General features: G+C 40.9%; 1 protein-coding gene across 1 annotated transcript in view; it reads right to left on the reverse strand.

Annotated features, from left to right (window-relative positions):
- CSMD1 (CUB and Sushi multiple domains 1) overlaps positions 1-12,858 on the reverse strand; it is a 1,867,828-nt gene that overhangs the window by 356,460 nt on the left and 1,498,510 nt on the right. The window contains exons 29-30 of the mRNA XM_019538151.1: positions 10,444-10,631; positions 7,487-7,681 (exon numbers count right to left, since the gene is read on the reverse strand). Of these exons, the coding sequence (XP_019393696.1) occupies positions 7,487-7,681; positions 10,444-10,631 (383 nt within the window). The remainder of the gene's footprint in view (positions 1-7,486; positions 7,682-10,443; positions 10,632-12,858) is intronic.

Consider the following 12,858-nt stretch of genomic DNA (forward strand, 5'->3'; position numbering starts at 1 on the left):
GGCTTGCCCCCCACTGGGCAGGAATGATAAGTCTGGGGGCCTTGGGGTTTTTTTTAGCTTAAAAGACCAGAGCCACAGCAGGCAGGGCCACCATGGGGGGAGGGGTGGGGTAATGGGTGGAGGGTCAGAAAGCCGATGCAGAGCCCCCCATGCAGTGTGGGGCATTGGGGAGAGCAGCGATCACCCCCCCACCCCCCCCGCCAGCAGCACCTGTTGAGTCAGGGCTTTTTTTTCAAAGTGCCAAGAGCTGGGGTGGGCGGGGCAACCATTACTGGGCTGGGAGAGTGGGTGGGGGATGGGCCTAGTTGATTTGGCCAAACCAATTTGGGACAGTGATTCAAATCACCAAATCAAATTATTTTCCCCTAAACTGGTTGAATCCGAAGCAGATACTAGCCGCTTCACACAGGCCTAATATGCACACACTTATTTAATCTATATACATTCACCTATCATATATATCGGGGTGCTCAACCTTTTTGCCAGTGGCTAGATGGGCAATGCCCCATTTATCCCTCTGGTGGTCCCAGTCTAGCACTGGGGCCAATGCAATAGACATCATCTGGCCATGCAGAGGGGAGCACGGACAGCCCAGCCTCTACCCAGCCCTGTGGGGGGAAAGGAACTGTGGCTTGGACTTACAGGATGAGAACAGGTGTGCAGCTTTGCCCTGTGGAGGGAAGGGTGTGGCCTGGCCCCAGTCCAGCCCCATGTGGGTGAGGGAATGGCTGCAGGCCTTGGGTTTGGGAATTTTGCAGGGAAAAGGTGACTGCATTAATGGCCACTGCTCCCTGCACCAAATTTTCCACCTATAAAACCTTGGCCAGTTATATCAAAAATGAAGCTGGACTTAAAGTACAACTCATTTCTTTTTCTACTTTTTAATCGAGTTTGATTTCAATTTAACAGCAGACCCTGATGGTTCAAGAAACCTGACATCTATACCCAGGCTCTCTATTAATACTATGACTTTCTTGCAGCTAAGACCTTTTCCCAATAAAAAACAAAATTTGTTCTCTTTACAGTTAAAATGAACTGCATTTCATTTAACTTTGACTTGAGAACTATCAGCTACAGATGTTAAGAGAAAATGTCATACTAGGATGGATGGATGGATAGATACCTGGAAATAAGAAGTTTTAAGATAAATTCCCTTTAGTCATCACATCTTTTTGACAAGTTTGATTACCTGAACAGGTAGTTCTAATTTTCTTTAACAAAAGTCTAATTAAAATTGTAATTTTGAAATTTTATCTACTACGTTTTACCATAATTATTATTTTAGTTAAGGAACTTTCTATCTCTATTCAGAAGCTTATTTTAACTTTCTTTTACTATACAATCTGCAGCTGTTTAATAAATATTGCATCATGTATTAAAATCATCTCTTGCACATGCTAGAAAAAATCTGCTTTTAGGATCCACTAAAGTTTGTATAGGGACTGTTTCTCACTGTACTAATATGCAAATTGTCAGTATTGTGTACTATTGAACATATGGAATTTAGATTCCATAAGAATCCTTAAATAGATAGATCTTTTGAGGAAATGTTTATGCCATTGTAATTCTGTACATGATTTAATTACAGAGGAAGAAAGGTCCTCTATCTGGAAACATGGGAGAGCAAGCTTCAGTTTTCTGTTCTGTCCTATATTTCCTGAACTACCCTGGGCAAGTAAATAGGGCCCAGATTGTTAAAAATAATAATAATTAGGTGCCTACATTACTAACAGATATTTTCAAAAAAACATCTAGATATATAAGATCACTTCTACATTGTGTTGGATAGTGCTGTAGAGTAGGGCTGTTATATTTTGACTTCTTTTTTGCCATTTCAAAGAACAGTGTTTTGTTTTGTCATTTTGTTTTGTTTCAAGCACTGTTTCATGTTGTTTCATTGAAATGGTTTTGCTGTTTTGACAAGTTTTGATGTTTTGCCCATAGACTATAATAGGGAATCATGAAAATGCCCATAACTTTGCCATTTCTTGTCTCATTCAGATGAAAATTTCAGGAAAGGTATCCTTTCATAGGGCATGATGCTTGCCAAGTTTCAAGGAGATAGGTACAGGTGTTTCTGGGAAACTGCACTTCGAAGTGCTAAAAGCCAAACTTGTGTCACTTGCCAGCAGTGGCAGCCTCCTGTCATCCCGTGCTCAGATCTGGGGGCCCACCTCCCCGGGAGGAGTCCGGCAGTGTTGGCAGGGCAGGTTGATCTCTGTGGGGCTGGTGGAGCTGCTCAGAGTGAAGTCTGGCTCTCCCTGCCTCCTGCCACTGGGCTGCACCCCAAGCAGCTCTGCCAGCCCATGCAGCTCAACCCTGTGGTGGGAGGTGGTGGGAGTGCCAGTGGAAGAGCCACTTGGAGTGCAGCCCTGGCAAGCACAGCCCAGCAGTGGGAGGCTCTGCATCCCCACAGAGCTGAGCTTGACAGTGGGGGAGAGCCAGTGGCCAGGGCTGCACTCCAAGCAGCTCCACCACTGGCCCTCCACTGACTTTTGCCACCTCCTGCCTCCAGGGTCAGCTCCATGCAGCTGAGGAGCCTCCAGCTGCCGGGCTGTGTTCATCAGGCTGTGCTCCGAGAGGCTCTGCCACTGGCTCTCCTGCCATCTCCTGCTGCCAGGCTGAGCTCCTTGGGGCTGGCACAGCTGCTTGGAACACAGCCCTGGCTCCGAGCACAAACCTGGTGAGCACAAATAATTGCCTGGTGGCTAGAGGCTGCACAGCCCCACAGAGCTGAGCCTGGTGGCAGGAAGCAGCAGGAGGTAGCGGACAGCCAGTGTTAGAGCCGCTTGGAGCACGGCCCTGGTTCCAAGCACAGCTCTGGCTAGTGGCACTCCCCCACCTCCTGCCACCAGACTCAGCTCCATGGGGCTGGCGGAGCCACTTACAGTGCAGCCCAGTGGCAGGAGGCAGGGGAGAGCCAGGGCTGTACTCTGAGTGGCTCTGCCAGCCCCATGGAGCTTAGCCCAGTGGAAGGAGAGTGAGTGATAGAGCCACTTGGAGCACAGCCCTGGTGAGCATAGCTTGGAGGTGGGAGGCTCCGCAGCCCCACGGAGCTGAGCCTGTTGTGGGAGGCAGGGTGGGAGGCAGGGGAGACCCACTGGCCAGGGCTGTGCTCAGAGCCAGGGCTGCGCTTGGAGCAGCTCCACCACTGGCTCTCCTGCTACCTCCCACCGCTGGGCTGAGCTCTGTGGGGCTGGCAAAGCCACTCCGAGCACAGCCCTGGCTCTTCCCTGCCTCCCACCACCAGTCTGCTTTGAAACTTGAAACATTCCAAAACTTTCAAAACATTTTGAGTTCCCTCATTTAATTTCAAAGCTGTATCCAAGTCTCTTGTTTTGTTTCAATTTTACTGTTTTGAGCTCGAAATGCATTGAAACAGCTTCAAAATGAAACACCTGTCGAAATTTTGCACAGCCCTACTATAGAGCATATCCATAAGAAAATATCCCACCCCCTAGGTTCCACTCTGCTTGCCAATAAAATGCTGTGTAGTTCAATTATTATTCTTATGAACATGTTTGAAATTAAGAGTGGTTCTGGGCATGTACCAAAATCTTGCTACATAACATACCTTAGCATACAGGTCAGCGGGGAAGGAACAAGTAGTCTGGATATGTATTTTCAGGGTTGCTCATTTGATACAATGTAGCCCTAGACATATTATGTACTTAATTTCACTTTTCCGGCACTTTTTCTTTCCCTTTAAGAAATCTGGTCCTTCCTTTCTCTCTAGATAAATCTAATTTTGTAAAATGGAGATACGAGCAATTTCTTACCTCAGAAGAGTAGTAAGAATGAATATATTAAATATTGGATGGCATTTAAGGAATAGACAAATATATGATTTCACTGTTTTTAAAGGGGTGGGATATGATAAAACTGTTTTATAGCCTGCTCCACACCTATAGGTTAGAAGCAGACAGAAGAAACCATTGGCATGATGCAGCTGAATTTGGTGCAAGTGCCCCTATTATTTAAAGTAGTAAATTGTTTTATCTGTCCTTCAAGCAACATAGCAATGGGATCTATATAAGCACCTTGAGAGTTTGTCAAATAAACCTTAAAAGAAATCATTTATGCTTAGAAAGGACTTTTCACTTTTGTTTCCTGGTTTGTTTGTTAACGTGTTAACAATACCTTCTAAACACATGGCCCTTTTCCAATCCACATTATTCATAACATTGAAATAAATCATAGGTTTAGAAAAGACTTAGAGGTCATCTATTAATTATATTATTCTGCTATACTGTTTACAATCAATCTAATTACCTTGTAATATTGCTTTCATATTTTACAGAAATATTATGTCAATAATATTAATGACAAATACATGAAACAGTCATAGGAGATACAGCCAGTACAGCAAGTCAAGCCTAAAAGAGAGAATGAAGTACAAGCAGGAGACAAGTACATGCAGAAGGCACTAAGTCTTAATGGGGAAAATGGGTTTTTAATGTTGAACTGACTCAATATGAAATTAATAATGTTGGTCCAAAAAACCAAAACATGTCATTAACAACCTTGGCTGAATATGAACTGGCAACCCAAACATGAACCATTTCAAATTACCCCCAGCCACCCAGTATTTCATAACTCTAGTACATGGTTTTCCTAGAAAAAGTATCCTAGGTTTGATCACTTTTGATAGTCTTGATATTTTGTAGCATTACATGAAAAATTATGGTTAAGTCAAACATACTGGCGCCAAGCCATTTAACAGCTCATTGAATGTAGCTGACAAACATCATAATTTTAAAAAGAAAAAGGAAGAGATCCTGTGTTCCAATCAGAGTTGATAATGAAATAAAAAATACCTCACTAGGTTACAGCCTTAGGACCAGTCTAGCATAGCACAGCACAGTAAAGGCTAAGGCAACAAATGAGGCGGCAAAAACTACAGAATGGATGGATGATTTTGCAAAGGGTAGCTGTACTGAACAGAGGCTGATAATTAATTACACATAAACAAGACAAAAATATTAATTTATTTTACAATAGTATAAAGGATCCTTAATTATAGCCAAATATTACTACTGCCACTAATTATTTACAATATGGTGTGCCTTTCCCTATTTGAGAAGTAGGGAAAAAACATCCAATTCTTAGAGATTATACAGCAGGGGTGGGCAATTATTTGGCTGGAGGGCCACTTACGGAGTTGTAGTGAGCTGTTGTGGGCCTGAGGGGATGCTGACCCAACCCAGGTAAGCTGGGAGGAGGGGCAGGGGAAGTGATCGCAGATAATACCAAATTATGGGGTAATATAAACACACCAGAGAGTAGGGAACAAATCCAGGTGGATCTGGACAGGTTAGAAAAGTGAGCAGAACAGAATAGGATGCAGTTCAACAAGGACAAGTGCTAAGTGTTGCACCTAGGGAAAAGGAATCACCAACATGCTTATAGGCTAGGGGAGGACCACCTCAGCAGCACAGCAGTGGAAAAGGATCTTTGAGTCACTGCTGACTCCAAGACGAACATGAGCCGTCAATGTGACAAAGTGGTCAGTAAAGCTAGCTGCACTTTATCATGCATTAGCAGGTGCATGACAAATAGGTCCAAGGAGGTGATACTTCCCCTTTATGCAGCATTGGTCAGACTGCAGTTGGAGTACTGTGTCCAGTTTTGGGCATCACACTTCAAGAGGGATGTGGACAACCTCGAGAAGGTTCAGAGGAGGGCCACTTGTATGGTTAGGGGTCTGCAGGCAAAGCCCTCTTTGAGGGGAGAGATTGAGGGTCCTGAATTTCTTCAGTCTCTGCAAGAGAAGGCTGAGAGGTGATCTTGTAGCCGCCTACAAATTCATCAGGGGGATGACAGAAAGGAATAGGAGATGCTCTACTGGGGTACCCCTTGGGGTAACTACGAACAATGGCCACAAACTGATGGACAGCAGATTTAGGTTAGACATCAGGAAGAACTTCTTTACAGTAAGGGTTGCAAAATCTGGAATGGGCTTCCAAGGGAGGTGGTGCTCTCCCCTACCTTGGGGGTCTTTAAAAGGAGGCTAGACATGCACCTGGCTGAGGTCATCTGACCCCACGACTCTTTCCTGCCCAGGGCAGGGGGTCAGACTCAATGATCTGCTAAGTTCTCTTCCAACCCAAACATCTGAGTCTATGATCCCAGTATAGTTGCTGAGAGGTGGGGATTGATCCTATCTGGTCCAGGCCCATATGCCCTGCACCTACTATCAGGAGCACCAGACAGAGTAAGCAGGCAGGCAGGTGGGAACAGTCTCCATGGAGACCAACCTGGGAACCCCACAGGCAGGGCACACTTGGCTGGGTAGATAGGACAGGGCCACAGGCAAGTGGGGAGTGGTGTCCAGAAGTGGGATGGGTGTGCGAGGCTAGGGCTACGGCTGGGGCCAGGATCACAGGGAAGTGTCAGCATGGTGCCATTTGGGAAGTGGATTGTGGACTGTAGCTCTGCACCAGGCCCAGGCCCTGTGTTGTCATCGCCATGCAATCTCAGCCCTGGTCCTAGCCCCATCCACCCATCCCACTCCTGGATGCTGCTCCCCACCTGCCCATAGCCCCATTCTAACTGCCTGGACATGGGTGCCCTGCCCACAGGATCCCAGACTGGTCTCCAGAGAGACAACACTCACCTGTTCCATCTCGTGCTCCCAGTGGTGGGTGCAGGGTGGACAGACCCGGGTTCCTGGGCAGTAGGGTTTGATGGATGCAGTGACACTTGTGGCAGCAGCAGCTGGAAGGAACTTCCACTTCCAGGGCTGCTGGGAAGTGGAGTCCAGCCACCACACTGGCCCCCACCATGTTGTGCCCTTTGGAGTGGCAGGACTGACTGCATGTGCCACAGCCTGGGCTGTTGCCCCCTCCCCCGCCGCCATGCCCGGGATGGATGGGGCTGAGGTACCTGCTATGGGCTGGATAAAATCTCTTGGCAGGCTGGATCTGGCCCATGGGCTGTATGTTGCCCACTCCAGTTCTACACTTCAAGTATTAGAAGATGGTTATCATATCCCCCTTAAGTTTTTATTTTTCAGAGTAAAAACTGTTTTTTCAGCCTTGTGATAAAGAGAACGAGGGGAACAAAATGAAGCAATAAGATAAATTAACACCTGATAGCTGGTATTTATTTGAAATTAATTTCTAGTCTGTTGTCTAGTATTATACTCAGTGGACACTTTATCGTCTACCAAATCACTTATTCTATGCCCCATAGGAAGAAAAAGTTAGGATTTTTTAAATATTTTTTTATATATATTAGTAACAAATGGAAACATTAAATTGTGCCCATTATACCTAAAAATTAAATCATTTTAAAGAATGAATGAATTAGTACATGAGCACGCAACCATTTGGATTATAATTGTTCTAAATAAAAAAGCATTATATTAATTAGATATGTGTTTGGAAACAGCAGTAAATAACTTGTAGGTTTTAGAACTGCTCTCTCTGAATTTCCAAACTGCACGGAAAAAAAAGGAGAGAACATTTTTGCATGCAATACATACCATTACAAGATGGCAATGCTCTGTTCCATGCTGGTTTTCCATCAATGCCAATCACGCATGTTATAGTAGAGGGATCAATAATCTTATATCCGGAATCACACTGATAGGTAATAGTTGATCCAAGTTTGAAATCTGTTCCAATTCTTGTTCCATTCATTATGTTTCCTGGGTCAAAACAAGCTTCTCGTGGTTTTTCTGTTAAAAGGGGATATGAATAAAAAAAGCACTCTCAATATAATAATCCTTGCAGAAAAAATAAATTTGACAATCTGCAGGGTTTTTTTTTTAATTATATTGACTTTACAATCATGTAATTAAAATATGTTTCTATCTTTAAAAAATGGTTATAGGGATATTGATGTTTTCCAAAGATTATTTACCTGTCCAAGAAAATGACACCTATATCTTTTTGCATCATGTTAAGAAAATGTACCTCCAAACCTCCAAGAAGATTAAACTACTTCAGTTTTGCATTATTTATTTTTAACTACATAGAAGTTATGTGACTTTACAATATTCCAGTAAAGTAAAAGAAATGCCTGTCATTTCTAGAATCCTCAATTTTACATTTATATTTTCTACTAAAAGCCAAAGAATTTCATGGACTTTCCCATTACCCAATTAGAAAGATGCCAAGGCTAGGAAGATATACAGTATTTTTCTGTGGACAAATTGTGCCTGTGTTTGTCCTGAAACAAAAATATCTCTAGATTGATGTGTACACACATCATCCTTCTAATCAGGGTTTAGCGAGCATCATGGTTTAGTGATGCTTTTCTACCATTGATTCAATGATGTAATCCCAGGATAAATGTACAGACATATTTTGCAATATCCTTGGATAAACTGTTACTACTGCTCATCTGGAAAACATTTTTAGGATTTATCCTGGAAAAGCAGACATAGATGTCTGTACAACTGCACTCATTTTTGGGATAAAATAGCTTATCCTAGGATAACCGTTATGTCTATTTGCAGAAACAGATATAACATCATAAATTTAGAATAAACTTCTGTTGGTTTGTTCTTTTCTTCTTCAGATTTACAAGAGTTTAATACCATGATTAATTTAAGATGTCAAATTTCATCAATTAAAACTGAGACCATTAATTAAAAGGTTATCAAAATATGTAGTGTAATGTATCAAAGAACTACATATTTGGTGTAAGACAAGAGTTATGAATCCTGTGTCACAGGAGCCAAGATTTCAGTCATTGTTTCTGAAAACTAGCTAATGCAAACTAATGGACGAGGGGAGAGGGGAGGAGTCAGGATGTCACACATCACTGGTTTCCATAGCCATGAAATACCCCAGAAGCTGGAGATTTTTATCAGCTATTATTCTAGAACAAATCCTTACCACATTTTACATGCCAATGTTTCAGCATCAATGGTTCTTAAAGAATTAATAGGTAATATTAGGTTTGATGTTTAATTCATTCTTTGGTTTATAATATGCATCAGTAAAACAAGATGGTATTTTGGAATGTGAACTTTTTTCTGTACATGTATAATGTGAAGCATACATATATAGCATAACTATATATAATGCATAATGAAAAATAAAAAAGAAATTGTGTATGACCTACACATGAACACCTGTATATGCTATTGGAAAGTGAATTTTCATCTCCTTTCTTTTGCCTGACTTCCCCATTTCCCTTCCTTACAAATCAGCAAGGTTTCCTCCCTAGAATAAATTGCATTCTGTTTTTGTTTACATTATATTTCAAATTCAGTTGTGAGAGAAAAGGCCAGGTTTCCCTCTACAAACAATGTAAATGCAAATATGACAATTACACTGGGAAGAAGAGCCTTGCTGGCCTGCAGGGAAAAGTATGAGGACAGAAAGAAGTTAGGAAATGAGTACAAGGGAACTTTAATATTTCTTTTTAAGCTCATTCACTTTTAGTGGTTTGACATTTTCATATTCTTTGAGTTTTATTTGTTTCTCCTTTCTTTCATGCGTATTTTACTCAGGTTTTATTCAGTTGAAGGAGACAAAAAGCTGAAACAGTATTTTTTCTACTAACAAAAAGTTTGAAAAAACTGACCACAGATGACAATTTTAAAAGAGAATCAGGAGCTAAGCAAAGTAACTGGTAAATTTGAGGTATGGTGACTGAAAAATAATTAGTAAGCAATTATGCCTCTGAACTCTGAGTGGCTAATAACAGGTGCCAGCCTAAGTATTAGAAGTCATTTGTTGAATAGTTATTGATATATGTGTATGCAAATCACCTAAAAATTGCTCACTGTGAAGTAGTTAGGGGAAAAATATTGTTATGGATATAAGTAAACATACAGAATCTCTGAATCCTAATTGAATGAGACAATTCCATTATTGTTTAATCTCCTTCAAACATTATTTCCCTTTTTTTTTTTAACTTGTACCCTCCATTCTCCTCTAAGAAGATAAGAATGTACAGGAATGTCACAGAAGAGAAGGATAAAATTCATCTTCATGTATCTATTCAGCATATATTTGCTGAAAAGAATTTTTAAAAAGATAAAGTGAGTAAAAAACAGGAAGGTGAGACTTTAGAATGAAATACTTCCCAGCCTCCACCTATAGACCAAGTTTCTTGAAATATGTTTAAAAGAGAGTTTGATGTATAATATATTGTTTTTACATAGACCATTTTAAGATGGCTGATTCTAAGGGATACATAGCAAAACAATATCAATATGTTAAACGGTTAATAGTAATAGAGAAACACTGTTAATGTCCTAAAGTATAATTATGCACTATCTGACAAGTATATGAAATGCAAGCATATATATATAGATAGATAGACAGATAGATAGATAAATAGATAGATATCGCTCTCTCTGTATATCTATATCTATATATGGTTGCATATATAGATATCTATAGATATATAAAATATAATAGATTCCAAATCAAGATTTTTTTTTTCTTTTCTGTGTAAGACATATTATCTTGACAACATTACCTTTATATTCAATGGCAAATCCTGACATGCCAACAGAAGCATCACTTCGAAATGCAAGAAATAGGCTATTAATACTGCTCTCAATTCTTTCAGGTGCCTGGGAGCCTTGAAAACTTCCAATTAGAGGACTGTTGGAATCTTCCCCTTCATAAATATGCAGAAAATCATAACTGGGCTCCATACTGAAACTGAAATGAAAGAAAAAAGAAAATAGCAATGATTTTGTTTTTAAAGTATAACTACATCAGTTCTGTAGTTGTCTTCTACCTAAGATGTCATCCTATGCACAAGAAAAGGTCTCTAAAAATATAAGGGATTGGGATATCTTAAAATCCAAATTCTACATGCCTTGTAAATACTGATCAATCAAGAATTTAACATTGATAGAATTTTAACTCAAGCGTTCTCGTGTAAAGTGTGGTCATACTATAACTTATTTTTATTTCCATACAAATAAATTGTAAAAGTATAATAATACATATTACTATTATGTTAAATATAGCATCTGTGTGGTATAACAAGAAAGACAGCAGTACTGCTTTAAGAAAATGGTTGTGCAGGTCCACTAGGCCCCTGGCAGATATTAATTTAATTACATTATGGGATATGAGCACTTTTATCCCAGAAATCAATAATTATGTGTCCTCCATGCCAGATGTTCACAGTGTAACATGGCAGGATATTCAGTCGTTGGGATATGGGATTAAATTCCTCATATCCCATGAACATTCTACCAGGGCATGCACCAAATTTTTCCTAATATTTAACCTAAACTTCCCTTGCTGTGTCTTGAGTTCATTGCTCCTTGTTCTGTCATCTGCCACCACTGAGAATAGCCTATCACTATTTCATTACACTATCTCATTATTCAAGTGAAAGCAAAATGAGACCAACGAGTCAAACTGCAGGAAGCATATTTTATTAATGGAAATGTAGAAATAGGTCACAAATAGGTGTTCATTTCTAGAGGTAGAAATTTCTGCAAAATATCCACTGCTAGAAATCTTTCAAGAAGGAGTACAGGCATTCCGCTTGCAGCTACTCCCTGTCTTCCCTGTCACCTGACCAGGGTGCTCCTAGTCTGCGGAAGGCAAGGGACCAGTGGCGTTTCCACGTTACCACCACATTGGGCATGTCTACACGAGCATTTATGCCAGCTTAAACTTATTGTGTTTTAAGAAGGACTAGGCCACCATTTACATGTGCAGCTATTAAAGCACATTAATGCTGTGTGTGGACTGACGTGTAATTAAAGTTAGTTCCACATCAGTCCACACACACAATGTTACTGCGTGGTAAGGCATCTAGATGTGCATTACTGTGCAGTAACTAACTGGGTGTAAATGTGATACCCTGCATGATACAGATACCAAATTTACTCTCAAGTCAGCGTAAATCACCATATTTACTGTGCAGTATGGGCATGCATGTGTAGATACATGCCTGTACTGCACAGTAATTTTAGTTACTGCACAGTAAATGTAAACATGTAGACACACCCATTGTATAGGAAACCTACCTGCCACCACAACTACATTCACTCCACCAGCTTTCATCCTAAATATATCACTAGATCCACTGTCTAGAAACGAGTTCTACATTACAACCAGATCTGCTGTGACCCCACTGACAAGGATAAACACCTTACAGATCTAGAGCAGAGATTGCTAGAATTACAAACAGCGCCTCCCCGCCACCCCGCTAATGTCAAATGGCATATCTCAAACAATAGATTAACACTTTCCTATCCTCATGGAGGCACCAGGCTTTCCAATAGATCCAAATGCCTGCCATGTCCCCACACCATCACTGTACCTAATAACAAGCAGTACAATATCCAAGATTACCTCATTTGCAACTCTACCATCATCATATATGTCATCACCTGCCTACAATACCCTTTTGCTGTCTACATCAGGCAAATAGGGTGATCTCTGTGTATAAGAATGAATTACATCAGCTGCCATTAGCTGCAGAAAGACACAGAAGCCTCTAGTAGAACACTTTGCCCTCCCTGGACACTCTCTTACTGACCTCAGGATTATTTTTTCTCAGTAAAAAATAAAGTCTAATAAAAAATAAAATAAAAACTAGTTTGAATGGGAAACTGCAGAACAAGAAATCCACAAACTGAACTCTGCTAAGTATGATTTAAACCAGGACTATGGGTTTATCTATCTCATTGCTGGGATTAGTTTTTGTGACCCTTTTATTTCTATGGGTTTAATATTCATTTGCTTTTCTCTCCTAGCACTGCTTTCCTCCCCCTATCTTTCTCTCTTGTCCCTTGTATTTTGTATTCTAATTTCTTTCTCCTTAGACTCTGCTTTCTGCATTTCCTTTTCACAGCATCTGATCTATTCCAACACGGAGGAAAGGCAGCAAGAAGGCACAGCAGCCCCCCTGGCTCTCCAG

This window comes from Crocodylus porosus, unplaced genomic scaffold (genome assembly GCF_001723895.1).
Source record: "Crocodylus porosus isolate Cpor-Errol unplaced genomic scaffold, CroPor_comp1, whole genome shotgun sequence".
In the NCBI taxonomy this organism is placed as follows: Eukaryota; Metazoa; Chordata; order Crocodylia; family Crocodylidae; genus Crocodylus; species Crocodylus porosus.